General features: G+C 47.7%; 1 protein-coding gene and 1 long non-coding RNA gene across 5 annotated transcripts; one reads left to right on the forward strand and one right to left on the reverse strand.

Moving 5' to 3' along the window:
• The first annotated feature begins 3,106 nt into the window (after nucleotides 1–3,106).
• LOC122393790 (gamma-interferon-inducible lysosomal thiol reductase-like) lies at nucleotides 3,107–24,044 on the forward strand. 4 transcript variants are annotated; one of them, XM_043390171.1, is made up of 3 exons: nucleotides 3,107–3,136; nucleotides 8,185–8,298; nucleotides 23,033–24,044. In XM_043390171.1, exon 3 carries the CDS (start codon nucleotides 23,067–23,069, stop codon nucleotides 23,673–23,675), a length of 609 nt encoding a protein of 202 aa, XP_043246106.1. In that variant the 5' UTR covers nucleotides 3,107–3,136; nucleotides 8,185–8,298; nucleotides 23,033–23,066; the 3' UTR covers nucleotides 23,676–24,044. The 4 variants fall into 4 exon arrangements, with proteins under 4 accessions (XP_043246106.1, XP_043246103.1, XP_043246107.1 ...); XM_043390168.1 differs by lacking the exon at nucleotides 3,107–3,136 and adding an exon at nucleotides 3,277–3,755; XM_043390172.1 differs by lacking the exon at nucleotides 3,107–3,136 and adding an exon at nucleotides 3,282–3,315.
• LOC122393792 lies at nucleotides 4,539–8,010 on the reverse strand. Its single transcript, XR_006258750.1, has 4 exons — nucleotides 7,433–8,010; nucleotides 6,402–6,512; nucleotides 5,379–6,088; nucleotides 4,539–5,114 (listed from the first exon to the last, which is right to left on the reverse strand). It is a non-coding gene; the product is annotated as an uncharacterized LOC122393792 (long non-coding RNA).
• Nucleotides 24,045–25,301: the final 1,257 nt, after the last annotated feature.

Here is a 25,301-nt window from a genome sequence, read left to right on the forward strand (position 1 = left end):
ATTGATTTTTTGAGAAAAACGCTAAAAAAGCAAATTTTTACGAATTTCGAAAAATGGAATGTATGTGATAGTCCCTGCGCTCTTCTATACATATACCAACTTTTAGATCGATACTTCTTTTTTTTGGCCAAGTTATAGCGAAAAAAACTTCAAAATTGATGACGTCAACTTTCTGAACTCAATTTTTAGCAACTCTAGACAACGTAGCGCAAAACAAAGACCACCATTGAACTCCCCGTGACGAGCTGCATCGAATCGATATCCATTTTATGCAAAAATATCAACTTTGAAAATCAACAACTTTGACCTAATTTGACCTGACCTTGACCTGAACTTCACCAGAACATATTAACTGACCCCAAGGGCTGCCTGGCCCACATAATCGCATTGAGCATATAAAATGGACCATAAACATGCATCACGTGATATTTTGATATTGACCTTCAGTGACCTGACCTCTGTGACCTGACCTGGTATCAGTGACCTAAAAAAGCAAAATATGTGTTTGACGAACATTTCCCCATCGATGATTTTCAATGAAATGCATTTTACTCGATCGTACAACGCATTTCTTGAAATGCCTGTAAACGGTGAAAATTCGACATTTGGCCTGACCTGTGACGTCATCGGTTTGACCTAGGTCGATGAAAATGGGTCACAAGGTAGTTCCCTGTTGGGGCTATCTAACACCGTTTGCTGCTTAAGTCGCTATGTTGCGTGGTTCTCGAGATCTTAGATTTGGCATAGTGGCAAAGTCACCCCTTTTCAGTTTAACTTTGCCACGACTCATTTTCCTTAAAAAATTATATTTTTAGGCAAGATATAAATACGATAATGGCAAAACCCAAAGAGGTAATCTTCACCCGTGTTTTGAACATATGTAGAGTCATCCCAATAAGTTCACAAGTTTAAAGAATGCAAGCGTCTAAAGTTGAAAACATGGCAAAGTCACCCCCGGCCCCGTTTACGGTATATCATTCGATGCGTCTTGACGAGACGAACACAATGAGACCATCCGCGCGGCTGTATCGTTTCGGTCTCAGAGACCGAGCCGAGGGAGGGGGGCCAATTGCCCCCCCCCCCCGCCAAGAGGGCGCGTTGCTCGGCAGGCCCCGTGGCGGGATATTTGACAATATTTTGTGTTTACTGTTTGTTTCGTGGTTATTAACTGTCGTCATTCATCACGTAATTAATCGGGGGGTGGGGAGCCCCCTCCCCTCCCGTTTTCCTGCAGTATAACTTCTAAACCGCTTGACGTATCGACGCCAAACTTTCAGTATCTTCGACTGCTTCCATTTGACACCTGAGCCTCGTTTCATAAAGCGAGTCCGTAACTTACGCCGGTTTTTGATCTTGTTTTTCAAGTGCATTTGAAGAGATGAATTTATTTCCCGTTCTCCCGTCTGTTCTTGCATGCAAGATCAATAAATTCAACGGTTCAAACTATCGTCATCGCTTCACATGCACTCGCAATACAAGACCAAAAACCGGTGTAAGTCACGGACTCGTTTTATGAAACGAGGCCCTGGTGTCAAAATATGACTTCGTAGCTACCATAGGTCGGCCGTAAATGACATCAGAGTGACCTCATGTTCGGCCGATGTCGACGCAAAACATTGAGCCACGGCAATCGCTCCCAAGAGCTCAGTTTTTAAAACACGCGCACCGACGGGGGGGCGGATATCCGCCCCCCCCCCTGAGATTTTTCGCGAATAGCGGGAAAACCACGCGCCGCGAAATTTGGTACGACTATTCTCTCATCAATTTTACACATGGTGTGCAAGTTTGAACCTCCCAACTTTTAAGGTCAGGTCACCAGGTCACATTGAATGACCCAACCTCAAGTCACTTTTTTGCAACTTTGTCACCGTGCTAGAGCTACAGTAGATGTCGGAGGCCTTTGAAAGTCGCAGGATGTTATAAGTCATTAGTAGCTACAATTTGTATATCTCGGAATTTTGATATCGGTGACCTAAGGTCAGGTCAATTTCTCGACCTCCCCATTATAAGTCAATGGGGAAAAATCAACTCCCTGTTTTTACCACTAAAACGGGTCGGAATGGCCCCACATACCATACATGACTTTATGTATACATGTATACGATACATGTATACGATATACGTACATGTATACGTATACATACATGTATACGATCAACCTTCACTTCCTTGAGGTTTGTTTTGCTGGTGGGCAGGCGGCAGCTGTAAGGTCATGTGACGTCATCAAAGATCACCAAAGGTTTTTGCCAATAACTCCGTACAGAAAAACCATTATCGGTGTTTAAGCTTTAAAATTAGTCTCACTATTGAAACCAGTTTTCAGCCCGATCCCTGCAATTTCGGTCTCACTTGAATCCAGCGTTCAGGCTAAAAGTACATGAGCCCTAAAAGAAAGCCTTACTGAAACCGGTTTTTTAATCAGACACATTTGAGGCTTGTTTCAGCACTCAATTGAGTCTTTATTCAAAAATGCTCTCAAAGTGTTTTCTGAGTGTAGCTTCTTCTAGGACATGAAGAAGATGTTCTTGGTTTTATATGAATCCAACTCAGAGCCAGACATAAAGATGAAACACGGCGATCTTGAGGCGACTTGGTTGATGGTATTTGCCAGGGAATAAACACATTTTTTTAGTTCTCAATATTCGGTCTTGTCTTTTCCACTTCTTTCAGGACGCTTGTGCTATTAGGCGTAAACTTAACGGCATACGGCAAAATAAATATGATCACACTTGGGCCGGAAATGAAATCCGGAATATTTCATACAGGGCCTCGGGCTTGGTTGATTCGTTGATTTTCCGCCCTTGAACTTCGGTCTAGTGCGGCAAACTCAACAAATCCCTATTCCCTCGGTCCCGAATGAAACATTTTACCGGCCGGCGTGTGATGTAGGTACCTTTATACAGCAAGCCCAGCTACAGTGCACTATGTTTTAGGGCCTTGGTGCACAGTAACTGAAATAGTTCCAAGACGCTCCACCAGAGTAGCGCCACTGGTAGCCGTGGTGCAGCATAAAAACTTCACCCGTCGAATATGGTAGCCGCAACTCTCGCCAAACATGACGCATTTCGCTCAAATACAACTTGCTTCTTTGTGGCATGGTTGTGGTTTGGTTGTGGTCAAGATTCTTACAGATAAGGTTGGGACGCCAGTCACGTGACATTTTCTTTCAATTGGCACCCCATGCGAAACTTTTCCCAACCCCGTGTATAGCGCTCGGACGAAAAGGAATAACCTTGGTGCCGGCGGTGCCGGCGCCGTGAAGACATTTAGTATTTTGTATTGTATTGTACACTGATACTGATACTGATACTGATGGTGACGCCCTTATTTATATATAACACAATTGTGTCCTTGCTTTTATTGACAAAAATGCTGGCGCAAGTTTGAATAGTGCAATTCAAATTATCATTGGGATGATTTAGTAGCCAAACACGTTTTTTGCCATTTCTTCAACAAATATCTGTCATAAAAATGACACTGATTCACTGCTCAGTTGTCTTTTGGATCTAAGTAGCATCAGTAAACAAGACTAGTTTATTGTTCTCTAAAAGCTGAAGCAGTTCAAAATGACTTTGATGCTTACCGATCTATTAGATGATACAAGCCTTTAGGGCCTTGATACAAACATTATAAAATTCACTAAATGCCCTGGCACCGAGTTTCTCAGATGTCCATACTATTTCATATGTAAAAAATGGCTCGCATTGTAGACGTGGCTTTATTGTGATGCATTGCTGCTGATTGGGAGTAAGTAAGTACGTACCTTATGCCTTGTACTATTGGTCTCAAGATAAGGGCCCAGTCGACCTGCAGTTTTGATGTGGTGAATACCCTTGCCCTCGCCACAGCTCAGGCTGAGTGTACCCCTCCTTCCACTCAGTGGCCCAGCGCCACCCCCACTCGAGTTGTGGCAAGGGCGAGGGTATTCACCACATCCATACTTAAGGTCGCCTGGGCCCTTATCTTGAGACCAATAGTACCTCGTAGGATACGAGTTGCGATGTCTTCTTCACCTGTCTTGCTTGCTCTTTGATTGAATTTCTCTATCTTCTAGATCATCTGTGATACTGCTGATGCAATAAAATCCTAGTAATGTTGCTCAACAAGATAATGAATGTAGGGATGTATGCACTCTGTTTGCTGTTTTGGTACAAATGCCTCTCTGGTCAATAAAAGCAGGTGTTTTCTTTGCAGTTTGTTAATTTATTGTGCAAGGCAATTTTACTTCCAAATGCCAAAGCTTTTTTACAATGGTACTCAATCCAACACTATTTTCTGAAGGCCATGTTACTGAATACTGACTAACCTAAATACTTGACTAGTAAGGCTCAAAACAATATTTAATGCATTATCTATGCAAACCAGACTCCACCAAGTTACAACCAAAGTGGGGCATCTTACCATACCTGTAATGTAAAATGTCCCTTATCAGTTGAAAGTGTACTTAGATATGTCAGGATGACAACTTGTGGTGTTAAGTTCAATAAGGTTCAGTCAGTCTCCATCTCCAACGTACTACTTCCGAAAAAACAAAAAGCGAGTACCTGTGCCATTTATTGATTACTGGGCTGCAGATGTACAGTGCGCAGACGAACGTTGAAAACGGCGAGCCGTCGCGCTTGGGGAACGAAGCCAGCGGCCACGTATTATGCTAAGTACTTTCCAACTACCTCACTCAAGTTATTTGGTTAGGTCATAATGATAAAACGCAATTCATATCAGAGCAAACTCCAGGCGTAGTTTATATAGCTGTTAAGCATAACTCGTTTTGACACCCTTTAATAGTACAGCATGTGGTTTGGCACGTTAACACCACAAAGTCATCAACAAAGCAAACCAGACTTAGCAGACTGGAGAACAAATTAGGCTCAACGAGGATTCGCCTCGTGACCGATTACAGAAATAATCATTGAAAGAAACCTGGCTATCAAAGCGATATCGTGTGGAAACGTTGGAGTCGGCCCGCCCGGAATCTCGGCTCCCCGCCGAGGATGCAGGGCGACTCCCGGCAGCTCTTGTACCAACGCCAAGCGAGGTCGGAGCCAGTCGCGAAGTGGGCGCGCCGTCGGACAAGATGAGGGCCCGCGCGCACCGTTTGGACGACGGCCGATAACCTGCCACAGGGGGAGGGGGGGGGGGGGGGGTCGTACATGTATGTTAGTGAGTGGTGAAGAAAAGAGCAGAAATGAATAACGTGTACTCTTAACAATTGATCACAAATGTAGTCACTATGATGAGCCATCAAGAGCCATACGAAAGCGTCACGCCGACGTTCACATTCCGGAAATGAGTATACGCAAAGCGAAATACATTTGCAACTACACATACGTTATACACGTCATATAAAAAGTAACATTATCAGCTCCAGATCGACTCACCCCCGTCATCTCGCAGCTTGGCATCTGCGACACCAGCTCCGGGTGGGTTGCAGTACGGCCGGGTGCAGCGGCGTGCGACCGTCACGGCAGGGCGGCCGCCAGCCCTGCAGTACGGCCAGGTACAGCGGCGTGCGACCGTCACGGCAGGGTGGCCGCCAGCCCTGCAGTACGGCCAGGTACAGCGGCGTGCGACCGTCACGGCAGGGCGGCCGCCAGCCCTGCAGTACGGCCAGGTACAGCGGCGTGCGACCGTCACGGCAGGGCGGCCGCCAGCTCCGGGTGGGCTGCAGTACGGCCAGGTACAGCGGCGTGCGACCGTCACGGCAGGGTGGCCGCCAGCCCTGCAGTACGGCCAGGTACAACGGCGTGCGACCGTCACGGCAGGGCGGCCGCCAGCCCCAGGTGGGCTGCAGTACGGCCAGGTACAGCGACCGGTAAGAGCGTCGCACAGCCCAACGTCAGGAAACGTCAGCAGCAATGAAGCCGCTCACAGGTGGGACGCTCCGCGTGCAAACTGCTTAGCTTTCAAGAAGCGCCGCTTAGTCGCCACCACAGGCTTCGAGGATGTAGATGGCTTCTGAGCCTGACGGGCCACCAGCATCTGAATGTGGTCGTTCCGTCGGAGTCCCGCCGCATGTCGCAGTCGAATGAAGGTTCGCAGTCGTGAATACAGGGTGATGACGCGAAGGTCAAGCCGTGGCCACTTGAAGCTGAGCAAGTAGCAAGTAGCAACATAATGAGTATTGTGATACATCTGAGATCTGATGAAATGATTGAAGTCATGAATTTCCATTTCAGACTGACCAAGGATCATCTAAACTTGATGCAATTTCGAAACTGACAAACGTAAGACAATATGTGCATGAACATGAGAGGAATTTAATAATTTGAAGCTCATTTAATGTTAAGCTGTTTGGATTAAATTATTAGCATTCAATTTGACCTTCATCTTAGCATTACCATTATTGAATTATTCTAGTTTACAAGTGATGAGTATGAGGCTAGTTACAACAACAAGATTACCTTCTCTTGAAGTCATTCCAAGCAAATAGGGTTGGACCAGCTTCTTTCTTGCCATTCCTAAAATGACAAGAGCACACTCTTGAATGCTCATTGGGCTTTGCATCTTGTCTCCTGTGAAAAAGCAAAGCAATAAAGTTGGTTCTATTAGCAGAAAATGAATCAGACAGCATGGCCCTGCTTCACGGCAAGCCGTAGTTTCCTACTCAACGCAGCTGGACATTGGTGCTCATTTTCAAAAGAATTTAGAAATGTCAGTGAAATATCTAAACAATTTTGCCAGCATTTCCATTTGGACAGAATTTTGTCAGCATTTCCATTTGAACCTGAATGTGGGTAGCAGCGTGCAGTGAAACAGGGCCCTGCTCAGCAATGCTAAGCAAAGGGTGGAAACAAACAGTTGAAAATGAAAAGACAAACGAGCTAGAGCAGCATCTCCACACCAGCAGACTTCCTACATCAACCAATCTACAAATACACACCAGCAAGCACCAAGCAAAATCAGCAATTTTTACAACCAAATGTACCTACCTAGAGATTTGGGTAGGTACAAGTGGAGCAGACGTCACACGAAGGTTTTCCAGCTAAGGAGAGGCGCTATACCCGGAGATGCTTCTTTCTAACCTAAACGCTGGTGGTGTTAGCGCCTTCACCCACTGTTCTGGAGGCACCACCGAGATCCGAACTCAGGATCTCCTGTTTACCGGAAAACAAACATAACCTAACCTGGCCTAACCTACAAACCTACAGCGCCTATCTTTGGTTGGAAGGCCTTTGCGTGACGTCTGCTCTACTAATGCCAAAATTTGTACTTTTGGTAAGATTAACTGCAACAAAAGGTATTGTACCATTTGAGAAACAAAGAAATGTGCCGACTGAAAAAATATTGATACAAAGAATTGCAGGGACAAACATTTTCCTGACAAGTAATTGCGCAATGAAGAAATAGGTAAGGTACTATATCTAAAAAGTCATAAAAGCAGCAATATCACGATAATAAACAAAAGGAGATATCACAATGTCGCATGACGAACCTCATCAGTGTAGTCCATTTCTTCAACTCCCCCTCGTCCCGGGGCAATCGGAAGAACAAGGAGCACTTGGACTGGGACCTGGCGCTGGAATGACTGCATTGAGGCACAAAACAAAAAGGCATATTTGCTCCTTAGATGTAAGACTGACTCATCTCCGAGATTATTCGCCCCATTCCCCAACAGCACTCAAACTCGATGAAAAAAGCGGGAAAAGCCAAGGAAAAGCCAAAAGGGCGACTCAATGCACATTCCTGATTAGCTGTTCAAAGTGCACTTTCATAAATATACGGAATGCGCTGATTGGCTTTAACGTGATGCGCTAACGTCAATCAGCGTGAAAAAGCAGCCGTAAGCGGTTTTTCGAATATATATCGAATAAATGTATTGTTTGCGCAGTATTTGTAACAACAAAAACTGAGGCTCCTTCTTGCCCTTGGAATGTGCCATCGTTCGAGTGGTGCATCAAAAATTATTTTTGTTTTTATGGGATGAATACGTAGTTCTGTTCATCCTTCTATGAGATAGGGAAGAAAATTAGATGTCCCCGGCAGTAAAATGAAGATTTTTGGCACCTTGCAACACCCTGACAAAAGTCCATAGGATTTTCATAATGTTTTAGAAGAAGAAAAAATCGTTGAACCCCACCGCCATTTTCTGGTCACGTGATGTCACCCACCTGGTTGTGGTATACACTGTGGTTGTAGTTTGTCTGTTGTAGGTATTATATGCCTATGCACAGCATTTTTTTTCAGGAGCCAAGGAGCAGCCTGATCTAGGAGCCTGATCAAGGAGCAACCTGATCTAGGAGAAGTTGCCATCTCCATCTCTATCTAAGCGATTCGTCCTAATTCGATTTACGGACTAAGGTAAGCGCCACCTGGCATCCATCGTCCCTCCCGGATAGCAGTAAAGATCGTTTTGTGTTATACGATGCTTTAAACATGCGTCCTGTCCTGTGACAAGTCATGCTACCCTGGCCGTTTAGAAATATAGATTTGTGCAAACAGGGGTGGCATTCCATGATAGATCGTACCACTTTTTTCCAATTTGACACCCTCATCTCTCGGATTTTAACTATAGTTGGTCTAAGGGGTAATCAGGGGCTCTGAATCCTCCTGTAACAATTTCAGGCTAATCAGATGAGTGGTTTTTGAGTCATAGTGTATAAAATATTTTGGATCTTGCGTTGCAGCCCCAAGTTTGGCGGGCTGTAACTCTAAGACGGATAATCCAAATGCCAAATGCTATATGGCATTGAACTTGCATGGAAACAAAGAATAATATGCATTTTAAATTTTTGAAATTTACAGGGGCGGTTCTCCCATATAGGCAAGGTAGGGGTAATCAGGGGCTCTGAATCCTCCTGTAACAATTTCAGGCTAATCAGATGAGTGGTTTTTGAGTCATAGTGTATAAAATATTTTGGATCTTGCGTTGCAGCCCCAAGTTTGGCGGGCTGTAACTCTAAGACGGATAATCCAAATGCCAAATGCTATATGGCATTGAACTTGCATGGAAACAAAGAATAATATGCATTTTAAATTTTTGAAATTTACAGGGGCGGTTCTCCCATATAGGCAAGGTAGGCAGTGCCGACGTCATTTGCCGTCTCCCTGCGTCTGCACCCTCACTAGACTGGCTTTTGATTGCTTGATTTCTTTTGTTAAAGATCTTTTTATTTTCGTTTTTTTTTTCAAAATGTGTTGAAACGAAAGAGAATTACTAGACTTTTCAAAAAACGTCACACAAATATCGTATTATAACATCAACTTGACAAAAACCTTTGCCTAATTGTGCCTACCTCGTCCTACTAGATTATCGACCATTGCCATGTTGAGGCTACTGAGCCTTTTGGTAGAAAAAGTCTGGATGGTCGGCACATCGGCTAGGTGCTACCTTCTAACTTTCAAACTGAACTTTTTATTTAGTCCATTTATCATAAAATAAAACACATTTTACGTTATCAATTTTCATCATTAGTTTAGGGTACCTAGCGTTGTTATGCTTGTTGTGTTATTCAATTGTTTCTTAAAAATTATATGGAACGAACTAGACTCCTACTGGGAGACTAGCTTCCCTCTGGCGGCAGACGTGTAAGCTTTAGTTAGGTTTTCATATATGACGCTGCTTGTGCTGACTGAGCAATAAGGCTGTCTTTTCCCTCTTTAAGCTTTTCTGCCTTACCTACCAACTACCAAGTGCCTACCTACTTTCAAAGGGTCAGCTTTATACTATTTTTGATATATAACGCCTCGAGTTTCCTTTCATTTGCATTTTTATGCCTTTGGGACCAATTTTTTTTTAATTTTTATTTGCTTAAAAACATTTTTGGATCATTTTTAAGTCGTATGCAAAAAATTAGGAAGGTGTTCTTTCTATAAATGTACTTATTTTGCGTCACCGTAATGGTCTCGAATTGTGATTTCGGAAGAGAGCCTACAAATGGTGTGGTAAAGCTGCCTAGTGACATCACTGGTTACTGAAAGTTCAATTGAAGTCATTTTTGCCTCACTTTTGCATTGCTGACCTTGCGTGACGTCATTCGTACGTCACTAGGGTCATAAGAGTTTTTCGTCAATAACTCTCGATCAAATTGAGCTAGAGAGACGGAAAAGCTACCAATGGACTCGGGAAGACCTTGCGAATCGAACGATGTGCAATATGATCTCATTCACCCAGCTTCGTGGCCTGACCCGACTGTTAACCATCTCTGTAGCGGCGCTGTTTGTCCAGCGCCGCGCTGCACACTGGTCGGAAACGCCCTCACGAGAGGCCACGGGCGATTCCGGAGTTTCGGATTATTTTTTATATAGATCGATTTGAAATTGATCAAATTATTATAATTATGCCAAAAAAACTAATCCGAGTGACCAAAAATAACTGTAATCAGCCCCCGAAGATGGGGTATCCCAGAACTCGGAAACTGACGCGGAGCAAGAGGTTTCTTGAGCCGGATATTCAGAGTCTTATTGCTGATAGACACCAAATTGAAATCCCACATATTATGCATCAAAATGTTTGTTATGAAGTTGCCGACTGGTCAGTGCAAATTTTTTGGTATACTTTTTCCCCAACTAAGATCTACTGTAACTTTTTGAGGGCTCTCCTAGAGTGATTCTGGAATGTAACTGCAAAGTTTAGGTAAGGAAACAACAGGTAGTTCCATCTAGTCCCACTCTGATTTTTTGTGAGTTGAAGCAGGATTTAAATTTACACCAGGGCAACATAAAAGCTAACTGCGCATATTTGCGCAAAATTTGCAGGAGCCGCTATTCCTACCCAACTACCGCTCGCCCCGCCCCAGTTTCGGCTCGGCCGCCACGCCCGGCTTACGCTGACCTGTGTGGCCTGCACGCATCCATGCGTAGTTGATTGGTCATTAAAAACAGACGCGCTTGAGTTTATGAATTTTGTGGAAAGCGCATACAATATGGTTTTATTATTGCATTTATGTATGTATTGACATCAAAAGCCTTCCACATATTGCGTGGCGATTACGGCTTGCATTTAGAGAGCCTTGCTATTAGTAACCATCACTCGGCTGAAGAAAGTGGAAATTGAGACCTTCGTGAATATAAGACGCTGCGAATATAGGACACCTGTCACTGACGTCAGGTTACCTTGGGCCGTCTTTTTACATTAGATCACAATTCCGGTATTTAGCCCTGGCCGGACCGATTGGTTTTCTATATTGACCGGGGAGGGTTGATACAACTCCCTCGCCGTTTCGCCTCTAATTGAGCTAGAGCCTCGCGGAAAAAAAAAAAACGAGCTTGTGTGCCGTTATAAGACGCAGCAAGTACTACCCGATTTAAGGTCTTAGGTCAGCCAGTGACCTCTTAGGTCAGGTAAGTGCCACAAGGAACGGGCTCGGTTTTTGGTTAATTACTTTGCCAAAAATGGTCGCACTCAGACTTGTGCCGTGACCAAAAATCAAGGTCCAGGATCCTCAAGGTCCCTCGGCAAATTCAATTTCTAGAATCCAAGGTTTCCAAGGTCCCACGGCAAATTCAATTTCTAGAATCCAAGGTTTCCAAGGTCCCACAGCAAATTCAATTTCTAGAATCAAGGTTTCCAAGGTCCCACGACAATTTCAATTTTTAGAATCCAAGGATTCCAAGGTCCCACGGCAATTTCAATTTCTAGAATCCAAGGTTTCCAAGGTCCCACGGCAAGTATACATTGCAGGATCCACAGTCCCCAAGTTCCCACGACAAGAATGCATTGTAGGATCCACAGTCCCTAGAGTCCCACGACAAGTGTAAATTTCAGGATCCACAGTCCCCAAGGTCCCATAACAAGTATACACTTCAGAGTTCAGGGTCCACAGTCCTCAAGTTCCCACGGCAAGAATACCTACATCTCAGGATCCAAAGTATTCAGGGTCCCACAACAAGAACTTAAACTAACATTCTGATGAGCAGACTTACTTCTAAATATTCTGCCAACGGATGCCCAGCAACATTGAAAGGGGCAGAACCTATGCAAACCTGTGGTGGTTTAGGGGAAGCTTCAACACAAGTTAAATATGAATCATAATATCAATCTCTCCTTCTTTAGCTTGACAAATTCATAAAAATATAGGTAGGTAAAAATATAGCCAATAGGTACCTTGCATTTTGTATTGTCATGTCCCTTTCAAATCAATCTTACCTGATCATAAGGAATGTAGGATAGCACCTTACAGTTATTGAAGACAGACATCAAAGTATTATTTCAGGCAATATCAAAAAACCAGAAATAAAACCTACAGGCTTCATAAAAATGGAAAAACTGAATTGGATAGGTATATGCTTTCGATTTTCTGCACATTACATAATACCTAGGATAAAAACTCAAATATGTTCTAAGTCTTGTTTGCGCGAGCGCTAACAGAAAAACTGATCGACTAAGCCAATAGAATTAGAGTATCAGCGAGCGCAAAACTTTCTTACTGTTCATTCACAATAACTTGAAGGCTCTGAACAAAATTCCATCTGACAATTTTTTCGTCCGACGGTTCTTCGTCGGCAGATTTTCGTCTGACTTTTTCGTCTTGCATTTTTTCGTCTGTAGGTACGAATTGACTTGGTACATTTTTCGAGTATTTTTCTGTCCGGCATTTTTTCGTCTGGACGAGGCGGAAAATGTCCTTACGAAAAAATGTGCGGAGTTAAAAATGCTCAGATGAAAAAATGCATAGACGAAAGTCTGCGGACGAAAATCTGCAGACGAAAAATTGTCCGACGAAAACCTGCTAAACGAAAAAGCTGAACTGTCATGGATTCATTGCTTATATTGGATGCTCATTGCTCAATGGTGATTTGATGACTTGCAAATCAAATAAGTTTGACACTTACTTTCATGTATCTATCTTAGCCCCTTGCAGCTGGTGGCTCAACCATAGATATTTATTGAAGTGTCTACAGACAAAACCTAGTGCAGGGTCCTTAGTGGCCCATGTGCAACATAAACCTCATGGTCCAGCTTCCAGGATTATTGAGATCCCTCAACAAAATGATGGTGTAAGTCCCGGCCCTTCTCCTAAGATCCCATGACAAATGATAAAACTGGGACTGAAGATCTGCATTCTGCAGGGTCTTGCAGCATACCAAAATTTTGAGGTCCTACTCCTGTCCCCTGGGTTTCCATGGTTTCACAGCATATGAAATGTTGAGGTCCTGGGTTTCCAAGGTCTCATGTCACATGAAATGTTGATGTCCTGGGATTCCAAGGTCTCGCGGCATATGCAAATGTTGAGGTCCTGGGATTCCAAGGTCTCGCGACATATGCAAATGTTGAGGTCCTGGGATTCCAAGGTCTCGCGACATATGCAAATGTTGAGGTCCTGGGATTCCAAGGTCTCGCGGCATATGGATGTTTTAAGGTCCTGGGTTTCCAAGGTCTCACGACAAAAATGACAATGCAAGGTCCAGGATCCATCAAGGTCCCAGACCTTGGACTCTGCGAACCCTGGATCTCGGACCTTTTTGGGACCTTGGCACAAGTCTGGTCGCACTGCCGCGATTTTGGCATCATCGTGCTTGTCTAGCTCAGGAGCGTCGAATGCTATACTTGGTGTTCGGGTGAAGTCAACTTAAGGCGTTAACCTCGGGTCAAGGTCAGGTCGGAGCCCCTCAGGTCACGAAAATGGTTGAAGGAGGACATATCGCATATCACTCGACTCGGCAGGTCTTCCCGAGTCCAATGGTGGCTTTCCCGACTCTCTAGCTCCATCTGATCAGGAGTTATTGACGAAAAACTTATATGGCCTTAGTGACGTCATAAATGACGTCACGCAAAGTCAACAATGCTAAAGTGAAGCACCGGACCTTGCAAGGAGTGCATGAAACCATTCCCGGTGCCCGAATAGCAGCTTCCTATTTCCCTTGTTCACTTAAAGTGGTGCTAGATCCTGTATTATACTCAATTATGACGTCATAACTTAACAGATTCACGTCATATATTTAGTGCTTGACATCCAAATGCTAGCTTACATATGACAGAGAAGGTATGCAAAGTTTTATGAAGTTTGCTTCACTAGTTGTGGAATAACAAGCAAAAAACTTTTGCGGAAAGGCCGCTGGCCTCTCGCTGGAGCGTTTCCGACCAGTGTGCGCTGGTTGGCTTTGCCGCGGACTCTGGGCGGTCACGTGATGCCCGGAGGCTGGCTGCCGGCTGGGCCGCCCGGTCGGGGAGTGGAGCCACATACACGGTAGGGTTGTTAAAAAAAAACCGATTTTTGGAAAAGTATATGGGCTCATGGCTCATGTGGTGCGGTATTCTTTTCTGATTCCAATGGTACCCTTTTTTTCCGAAAAGTATTACTGCTAGGCGCTGCTCAAACGGCTTAAAGAGGACCATGTTACGCCCGCCGACCGGCCGGTGTCAATAAGGGCGAGAACTCGACGCCGCGCGCCGGCGGCAGCGCCTTATCGGCACCGCGCGCAACGGCATCTGCCGGGCGACCGGCTGGGCGGTGGGAAGTTACAAGCGCGTGGTCTTCTTGCACACGATCGGGGTGAGCTATCCCATGTTTTCGGGGCGGAAAGTTCCAGTGCAGCATCGGTGCGTCTGCCACGGTGGTCTGTGTCGATGGTACAGAAAATAACTCAAACAGAGCTCAGAAAAGACTGAATGATTCCGGATAGTTGCCTCGAAACAATCCGTTTCAAGAATACAGCTGCCTTCTTAACGTACTGTATCACTTTTTAATTCTTCAAAAAGCAAGCTCTGAGCAATAACAGACTTCTTTGCATTGCTGTTGACAATTTAAGTTGCTTTTGGACGGTGGCTCGCAGCTCCAATATGCTGCCGCGTAACTATTCCAACGACGAAACGGCAACTTAGCGAGAATCGAAAATTTAACGAAGTAGGTACAACAGGAGCTGGCAAGGCTCCTGCATTGGTCTATCCGTCATGAGTGACACACCGGGGTAATGTGTCACGTCAGGGCAGAGCTGTGTTCTATGCCGGGTCTGGATTCGGGTCTTGATCGGCATCGGTGGGCACGGCCGCCCTGGCCGGACTGCCGGCGTCGCTTATGCTCGAAGGATTGGATAAACGGCGCTTTATAGGTACTCCGGCTAATGTCTACTCATGTCTCACTTCGTCACACTGCCAGGGTGGCCACCCTGTCATTCCCGGACATGCTATGTTTTATTTCGGCCTGCTAATCTAAGTTAAGCCTGGCGTCGATTCTGTTGCTTCAGCATTTGACATCAACGTATCTGCGTAATGACATTGGTGACGCCCATGCTCGTTAAACCCACCCCCAAACTTGGACCGATGACTTCCGGGTCTCCATATTCTGTTCTTGTGCATTGCCAGCTCTTGCTGTACGTAAATCGTGAATTTTCGATTCTCGCACAGTTGCGCGTTTCGCCGTTAGATTTAAGATGCGTGGCAGCATATTGGGGGTGCGAGCCACCGTCCAAAAGTAACGTGAATTGTCAACAGCAATGCAAAGAAGTCTGTTATTGCTCAGAGTTTGCTTTTTAAAGAATTAACAAGTGATACGGTACGTTAAGAAGGCAAATGTATTCTTGAAATGGATTGTTTGGAGGCAACTAACCGGAATCATTCAGTCTTTTCTGAGCTCTGTTTGAGTTATTTTCTGTACCATCGACACAGACCACCGTGGCAGACGCACCGATGCTGCACTGAAACTGTCCGCCCCGAAAACATGGGATAGCGTACCCCGATCTATCACGCACTTATAACTTCCCACCGCCCGGCCGGCCGCCCGGCAGATGTCGTGGCGCGCGGTGCCGATAAGGCGCTGCCGCCCGTGCGCGGCGTCGAATTCTCGCCCTTATTGACACCGGCCGGTCGGCGGGCGTAACATGGTCCTCTTTAAGCCGTTTGAGGAGCCCCTAACAGTTAATACTTTTCAGAAAAATGGGCATCATTGGACTCAGAAAAGAATACCGCACCACATGAGCCATGAGCCCGTATACTTTTCCAAAATTCGGTTTTTTAACAACCCTAATACACGGCAGTGTGGTGACCCGAGGTCAGCGACTTAAAATGACCTCACCACAACAAACAGTATACCATTCGACGCGCCGGAGCTAAGCAAACACGAAGATGCTAAAATCGCGGCTCTGCGACCATTTCTTGCGAAGTTATCCATCAAAAACCGGACCCGTAATTTGGGTCGCTTGAAATGCCCTCAGGGGTCACCAATGAACCCGAGACCTTAAAATGTGGTATCATTCGATGCATCTTGTAACGGCGCACATGCTCGTTTTTTCCGCAAGGTTCTAGCTCCATTAGAGGCGAAACGGCGAGCGGTCGTACTGGCCCCCCGGAAACCCATTTTGTATGCATTTAAATGAGGAACTTATAGAAAGAACACCTTTCTAATTTTTTGCATGTCGATTTTAAAGGACCTAAGGTTTATTTTGAAGAAATAAAACTGGCAAAAATGTTGGTCCCAAGGGCCATTATAGACAATTTAAAAAAATACTACGATTTTTTTCAATATGTACCTAAAGCTTTTCTTTCCAATTTTAAAAACACTGTATGAATCTTTGATTCATCGTTAGTTCAAAGCTGTTTACCGTTTGTTGCTTGCTTAGCTCGTTTTTGAGTTATAGCTCATCAAACTAACCCTTACAATCTGAAGTTTAGAAAATAATATGCAATGTAACTCAAAAAGTTTTCATCTGAGAAGTCTGATATTTTGGCAGGTGTTTTTGGAGCCTATGATTACTCCTTGTACCAATTTTCATTTAAATCTGAGAGATGAGAGTGACGGGCCTGGTACGATCTATCGTGGAATGCCCCAGGGGTCATGTTCTCGCCCTCAGGGCTGCAGAGTTATGCAATAGGTACCAAAGTGAAACCTATAGATGTGTGTAACTCACTGACACGGCTGAGGATGCTTAAGTTTCGCTCAGTAAGTTAACCCGCGCCCCGCTGGGGGGGGGGGGGGGCAGAATCTGCCCCCTCCCGTTTTTCGCCAATAACTTCTAAACGCGTTACGCCAACGACGTCAAACTTTCAGTAGGTACCTTATCATTCATCAATTAAACCGTCGCCGGACCTATTGGTTTTCTACATACGCGCCGGCCGAGGGGGGGGGATACGACCCCCTCGCCGTTTCGCCCTGGTGGAGCTAGCGCGTCGCGGAAACAACGAGCATGTGCGCCGTTACGAGACGCAGAGATTGGTACCCGATTTTAAGGTCCTGACCTAAGTCAACCGGTGACCTCTGAGGTCAGGTCAAGTGCCCCAAGGTACGGTTCAGTTTTGGTGAATAACTTCGCAAAAAACGGTCGCAGAGCCGCGATTTTGGCAGCATCGTGTTTGCCTCGCTCAGGCGCGTCGAATGATATAGGTACTTCTTGTTTGGGGTCAGGTCAACTTAGGGTGTTGACCTCAGGTCACGGTCAGGTCAGCGCCCCAGGTCACGAAGCTGGTCGAAGAGGTCATGTCGCATATCATTCGATTTGGCAGGTCTTCCTGAGTCCATTGGTGGCTTTCCTGACTCCCTAGCTCAATTTGATTGGGAGTTATTGACGAAAAACTTATATGACCTTAATGACGTCATAAATGACGTCACGAAAGGTCCACATTGCAAAAGTGACGCATCTAACCTTGCAAGGAGTGGATCAAATCACGATTCTGTGTGCTGGAGATAGTTGGAGATCGTTCCCGGCGCCGGAATAGCAGTTTTAATTTTTCCCATTGACTTAGGTACCTATAATGGTGAGGTCACGAAAATGACCTGACTTCATATGACCTTTAGGAAAAATCCGAGATATACAAGTTGTGAGACTCGTAATGGATACTAGATCCTGCAAGTTTCATTTCCCTGTGAAAGCTCCTCTGGCAGTGAGGGCGTTGCGAAGTTGCGACATCTGAAGACCTTGCAGAGGTTCACTTATGACGTCATAGGTCAGTGACCTGACAAGAGGTATACGATGCAAAATAATCCAAGCATTGGTGCAAGAGTATTTTGGTGCAAGATGCCTCTGACCTGAAAATGCGGTTGGTGTCAAAAGATCCGGCTTGAATCAGAGGTCGTATGCCAAGTTTCAGCTCTATCGCCAGCGTGTTCGGAGCTTGAGCTATCGCGAAAAAAAAAACATATGGGCCTATATGGGGGGGGGGGGGCACCCGCCTCCCCCGCCTCGGCCGGCGAGGGTTAAGACGTTTCCTGAAAATTTGAGCGAAACCTGTCGGATTTTTTTTATGAAAATGACGTTTTAGTGACGTCATGTCCGCCATTTTCGCCAAAAAAACGGCAATATCTTCATTTTTAAAGGAATCAAGACGTAACAAAAAAGGTTATACGTGTTTCTACTTTGTCTTTCAAATCGTTATCTCTTTTTTTAAATTTTGGATTTTTGCTCCATTTTTTAAACTGACTTTTTTGGGAAAATAATTATAAAATCAAAAATTTTGAGTGTATCGAAAAACCGGAATATATGTCAGAGAAGTGGTCTATGTGCACCTACATACCAATTTTTAGAAGAATCGGTTAAAAATGTGGGAGTTATTCAAAATTTTATGACGTCACGACACACAATTTTTTTTTGAAAAATGATTTTTTTGGAAGTTCTAGACCACGCACGGAAACAAAAATAGCACCATTCGATTCGCCGTGAAAACCTGCATCAGATAGACACCTTTTTAGGGCTTAACAACCAACTTCAAAATTTGACCTCACTTGACCTAACCTTGACCTGACCTCGACCTGAAATTCATCCAGATGTAGTCAATATCACTTATTGAGTGTGCCTATTGAATTCTATGAATAAAATGACCCATAAAACATGTGTCGCACATGTCCTTTTCTATATTTCGTTTTTGGTGACCTGACCTGACCTTGACCTTGACCTTTGCATGACATTGTATTGTATGCAACGAATATTGTCTTGGTAGCCTAAGAACACGTTTTGGGCAATTAGTCTCAGTCCATTCTTCGGCAACTACGGTGCAAGGCCGATACTGTAGAAACTTGCATTTTGTACCCTTGACCTGGCCTTGATCTGACCTCTGACCTACTTCAGTAAAAAATAGGCTCTTAAGATCCGCCTTGTTGAGAGCTTTCGATTGTCGTTCTCCCCGTATTTCTACGACCATCTGTTCGGAAGTTAGACAGGGGGGCAGAATCTGCCCCCCCCCCCCAGCAGGGTGCGTATGGCTGAATAGCCCAGCGGGGCGCGGGTTAACGTCTAAATTCTGAATACCTATATATCGGTAACATATAGGTAGCTATAGATATAGCCTACTGAACCAACTAAATATGTATGAAAGTCCCCCGTGCAATTTATCACACACCGCACATATTCTGGGAATCAATCTATTTCGATCAAGATTGCTGAACATTCGATACATTCGACAATCGACATGCAGGTTTGAAGGAAGTCGCCAGGTGCTTTTGAGCTTCATGCCGTCAGCTGTGTTTTACCTTGGTTTTACCTATCCATATCTTCACGCAAGCTTGTGCGAACGCGGCGCCATCTGCCTAACTCTAGCTTCCTAAGGCAACCACCAGGTGAAACACGGTGAACACCTCACCTGTGTGTCTGAAAGGAAAGGCTAATAGGGTGAAGCATTTGTCCTGTCTAGTGTCTCCTAACGCGTCTCTCCGTTTCCGCAGTCATCAGAGCGGTATGGAGGTGTACCGCGTGCTGGCACTCCGCACATGCGTTCTTGCATATAATCCTTATCTCATGCTGTGTAATGTTTCATGTCTCTTGTAAATTGTTAACTGTTTTCGCCATAATTTTATCTCAAGCATGGGTGTCGATTTGTATACTTTTGGGGGTGCTGCAGCACCCCCAATGCTCAAATGAGCACCCCCAATGGTTTTCCGGGCACCCCCAAATGTTTCAGTCAGCACCCCCAATTATTTTGTCCCTCAATAACTCCCACTAACTCTGCTTGAGGAAAATAATTGGTTCCGCAGTCTTTCACTACTAAAAATAAAACAATTACGCAATTTACAATGCATGAAATAAAAATGTAAAGAAAAGATAAGTTAGTCTTAAGAAGAAGGGCGAAAAAAAGACGTTAAGTTGCAGACTGCAGAGACACTGGTGTGGGTCCGTCGTACACGAGTGTCTGACCCTTAGAGCTGATAACGCGTACCCTTTACAAGCCGGCAGGGGGCTCCAGATACCGGCGACGGGCCCTCAGAGGCCGGCAAAGGGCCATCAGATGCCGGTGGTACCTTCAGAAACCCTGTGGGGTCGTCTTTAGAGACCGGCACGGACTCAGACGCCGATGGGGCCCTCAGAGTCGCCGGTGTGGGGCCTTCAAATGTCACCGGTGGGTGGCCGTCATATGTGCACTTGTGGGCAGGGTTGCGGAGCAGTGGAAATTTCAGACGGCTCCGGCTCCGGAGAAAAAAATCGGCTCCAGCTCCGGCTCCGGCTCCGGGTGAAATGTCAATACGGCTCCGGCTCCGGCTCCGGCTCTGAGTAAAATGGTCCGGCTCCGGCGGCTCCGGCTCCGGCTCCGGCTCCTACTCAGTACATTCCCTATGCGATTAATTAAATACGGGTGGGAGAAAAAAGACGATTGGATTGGCACACGTTGTTTCTGCATTTGCATAACAAGGATATTTGGAATACCACATGTTTTACTGCTTTGTACTGTCAAACCGAGTTAGGTCAATATTTTTTTTCCTCGGAGCCGGAGTCGCCCCTTTTTTGACGGCTCCAGCTCCGGCTCCGGGCTGTGTTGTTTCACGGCTCCGGCTCCGGCTCCGGCTCCGGCTCCGGGCAAAATATACTGGCTCCGGCGGTTCCGGCTCCAGCTCCGGCTCCGGCTCCGGCTCCGCATCCCTGCTTGTGGGGCCTTCAGAAGCGACGGTGTTGGGCCCTCAGAGCCGCCGATATAGGGCCTTAAAGGAAATAGTTCACTTTCCTGAAATTAGTATTTTGCTATGGATTTATGTTTTTTTATGCTCAAAATGATCAGAAAATAAAACCAAACGTTTTTGTAAAAAAGATTATTTTCTATATTTTAGTATAAGAAGAACTATACTCTATATAAAATAATGTTTGACGCGGAAGCTTATTACGCGTTGACCAATCATATTGCGTAGGACAAACCCATCGGCTGTAAGCAGCATTCTGATTGGCTGACGATGACGTGACTGCATTCCTCAGCAAGGCACGCATTCCTCTGCAAGGCACTCTTTTCGGAACGAAAAATGGAATATCTTCGTCTAGGGTGATCGTTGGGCCGTAAAAGCTTCTGATTTGTGCTAGTCTCAGCGCAAGCAACAAAACTGCTATTCCAGTTCCAAACCCCATGTTAAAAGTGAACTATTTCCTTTAAGAGGCACTAGTGCGGGGCCCTCAGATATGGCAATGCAATGTATGGCCCTCGGAGGCGCCGGTGTAGGTGCTCCACAGTTGCCGGTGATGGCCCTCACAGGCGCCGTTGTGGGGGCTCTCAGAGACACTGGTTTAGGGCCATCACAGGCGCGCGTGTGGCCCTCAGAACTGCTGTTACGGAACGGACCCTTCATAGGCCGACAAGAAGATATCAAGAGGTCACCGGTGCCTTCAGGAGCCTTGTGGGGTTCTCAGAGACCGGACATGGTGCTCTCAGACGCCGCTGTGACCCTCCGAGTCACCTGTGTGGGACCGTCAGGGTCGCTGGTAACTGACGAGGGTATCGTCGTCAGATCCGGGGTTTGGGTCGATACGGCTCTATTCCGGCTAGCCAGTATATGCCGTAGCGCTCCCGGGTTGTTATGGTTCCGAACCGCCAAGTCTGGCTCAAGTCAGACTCCCTGCCATGGCTCAAGTCCGGCTCCCTACGACCAGGTCCGGCTGCACCTCATAGCTGCTCTGGCTTACTGTGGCTGAAGTACGGTGGAGGTACGGCACGGCTGATGCGGCATAAGTCCGGCTGTGATGCGGGCGAGCTCCGGTATCGTGTGTCAGCTCCCGTAGGGCCCCAGACCTTGCCCATACTTTAGCCGGAGCAAATGCCGGAGCTAGCCAGAGTAAGACCTGCAGCTACGGCCAGGACCAAATTTGCTGGCTGGGAATAGGCCGGTTAAGACCCCCATAGTCCGACATGTGGCCCTCCGAAGCCGGTAAGGGGCCCTCAGAGGCCGCCAAGTGGCCCTCAGAGACTGGCTTGGGGCCCTTGTGGAGATCTTAGTGTTGGTACTTGTGGGCCCATGAGGGGTTTTTACGAGCCCCGTGGATCCCTTCTATGTCCAAATATGGCCAGCATTGACCCTTAGCGGCCAATTGGCGCTTCAGGGCCCCTCATGCCCAAATAACCCGAGGGGACCCTGAGGCCCGAACCTGATGGGGGTGGGGGGCACGTGCCTCACGGCCCACCTGGCTACGCCACTGGGGAAAATCGTAAACCCGTAAATATCCAAATGCGATCACCTGTCATTTTTTTATCGATATTGGGATCGTCTGATTACCGCCAGAGCCTCGTAGCTACCGTTGCCTCCGCGCAATGTCCGCCCCTGCGGACCGCAGCGGCTGCTGCACCAGTGCTGATCACCGTCATTGGTTTCTGTCACCTTATTACAGAGGTGTCGGGGCTGCTGCCATGCTGCCGGCAAAGATATTTTTTCGGAAAGATGTTTATGTAATCAGGTAGCCAAGTACTAGGACGAGCAGAATGATTTTCAAGAAGAACGTTCTGCCCTTGGGAAATGTTAGTATATAGAAATCCCGGCATTATCAGTACCTTATGGGGATAACCAACCCCACCTTGTACGGTTGTGCCGCATGGCAAAGCTGCAATCTGTCACCCGTTGCAGGGGTTGAGCACCCCCAACCATTTTGAAAAATCGACACCCCTGATCTCAAGCGTTCTATAGTGTTGACATGTGACGTGTGGAGCTGTGGTTTCCCGTCCGCTTCACGTGCTATCGTTTAGCTATCATTTGTGCTGAGAAACGTCGCTCCTGACGGAAGTGCGGAGTCCCGACGGGGCTATCTGTCGGCGCTCGGCAGTGGGACCTGACCAGCACTCGGGGCTGTGAGAGTGGGCCACCTGCCGCCGGCCGGCCAGCCGCTCGCTCGCGCCCCTTATATCTCTGTCCCGCCGAGCGTCATTAGGGCGCGACAGACAGTGGGGTCGACATCACCGCCCAGACGTGTGTCTGTTGTGTTACAGAGTGTGTGCAGCCCTCCGTCCGCCTGCCGACGTCATGTCCATCGTCGTGTGGTCGCTGCTGCTCACGGCGGTGGCGGCCGCAGCGGCCGACCCCACGCCGCCCCTGCAGGTCGTGCTCTACTACGAGTCGCTCTGCCCCGACTGCCAGGCGTTCGTGTCTGGCAGCTTCGCCGAGGCGTGGCACGCCGTGCCCGAGATCCTGAACGTCACACTGGTGCCCTGGGGGTTCGCCACAGCCACGCCGGACGGCGCCGGCGGCTGGACGTTCCAGTGTCAGCACGGCCCGGCCGAGTGTCGCGGCAACAAGCTGCACGCGTGCGGCGTCTATCTGGCTCCCAGCCCGGCCGTCTCGGTGGACTTTTCCATCTGCCTGGAGTCGCAGATGGCCGGCGAGCAGTGCGCCCAGCAGACGGGGCTCGACTGGCTGTCACTGACCGACTGCCAGCTGCGGAGGGACACCGACCAGCTGATGATCCCCTACCGCGACATGACGGACGCGGCGCGGCCGGAGATCGTCGAGGTGCCCACCGTCAGCGTCGACGGCCGCCAGGAGCACCAGGGGCAGATGCTGGACGACTTCCTCGGCTACGTGTGCTCGGTGTGGCAGGGCGACACGCCGGACGGCTGTCCGCCAGCGCGCTAAGACAGCGGAGACCGGAACAGACCGGTTCGGCTGCGACTAGGTGATGTGCTGTGGCTGAAAATAGTGAAACGGGGGAGCGAAATATGTCTTCTAAACAGTGCTACAATGCGTCGTGATTCTGTGCCTTTTTCCGGACTGTTCTTTTTTTACGTGCCCTTGTTGAGAGGGATGTGCCGTCCAAACCAACCCAATCGTGAGGGGGAACTAGCTGATGCATTAGACGACACATATAAAAAAGTTTTAGGTGCCAAAGATCCAGGGCAGCGTTTGTGGGTGGTTGCTACTTTCCGGGATACAGGGCTCACGTCTACGTGGTTGTGCTCTTGCTTCTTACCACCGAGAGCAATACATGGCTTGTGAGGAGACTGCGATCTTTTATTTCTAACGTGTGCTCCTTGCTTACCGAACAATAAAACATACCTACAGTCGGTAAAACGTCAAGTTGTTTAAATCTCTCACTTATCCAATATTCGAATCATGTACATAGTGCTATAGCGAGACATCCAAGGCTATTATTTATTCAGACACATGGATCGTATTTATTTATTCGGATCATTTATTCGGACCATTCAGGTGTTGGCCGGCTGGCGTTCTCTCGGGCGTCGGTCAATGTACAATTATTGGCCATACCATAGAACTTGGAAGTTCCCATTCCCCATTCCAGTAGAAACCACCGTCCATCGCAAAACACCAGCTAGCCAATGGGATTATATTTGATAGGGCACTAAAACTGTTTTGTCACATCGATCTCACGTTTGTGTAACATTAACACATAGCTTAACGTGAACAGCTACAAAAATACACTCCACCCCCGGCGGCCCGCGCGCAACAAGAACCGGATGAACAGCGGGGTGGGTGCAGAAGGGGCACGGCGGCGAGGGGGCAGGCGGACCGCACCTCGGCTCTGGCGGTCACCGTGCCAGCGGGGCCGCGCAGTACCGGAGAGCTGGCCGCAGCGGACAGCGGGGCGACCGCAGCGGACAGCGGGGCGGTCCCAGCGGACAGCGGGGCGATCCCAGCGGACAGCGGGGCGACCACAGCGGACAGCGGGGCGACCGCAGCGGACAGTGGGGCGGTCCCAGCGGGTCCCGCAGGGCCGCTCGGCAGTTTGGAGGAGGCAGGGGCGGCGCGAGGCAGCGAGGAGCGATAGCAAGCGCACAATTTAGAGAGACTGAGAGCTGCGGAGCGGAGGGCGCGGTGTGTAGATTCCCAACTGGCATCAGACCTTACCCGTACGTTTGAAGCGCCGCCGGCGGCCGGCGGGCGGCGCGGCCGCTCGGCTGCCCAGGTAAGCTCGCGCGGGCGGCGGCGGCGGCCGGGGTCGCGCGCGCCGCCCATTGCTCTACACAGCGTGGCGGCGAGACGGAGTCCGCCAGCGCCGGCCGACCGCCGGCACACAGCTGCTACGACCCAGTTACAAAAGCGGCGGCGACGGCGCACAATGCTTGCTTCATACTAGCGGCAGGGGTGGCGGTGCGAGGGTGCGGCGGCGCTCCGGGGAGCGGCCGCCGGTGACCCCGGCTGCTCGCACGCGCACGCCGCGCCAACCCACTGGCCGAACGACCCGGGCAGCAGCACACACACGGCCCAGCGTGCATATTCTTATTTACAGGTATCACAAGCGCT

Source organism: Amphibalanus amphitrite, unplaced genomic scaffold, assembly GCF_019059575.1.
Source record: "Amphibalanus amphitrite isolate SeventyFive unplaced genomic scaffold, NRLGWU_Aamphi_draft 000553F_arrow, whole genome shotgun sequence".
NCBI classification, from domain to species: Eukaryota; Metazoa; Arthropoda; class Thecostraca; order Balanomorpha; family Balanidae; genus Amphibalanus; species Amphibalanus amphitrite.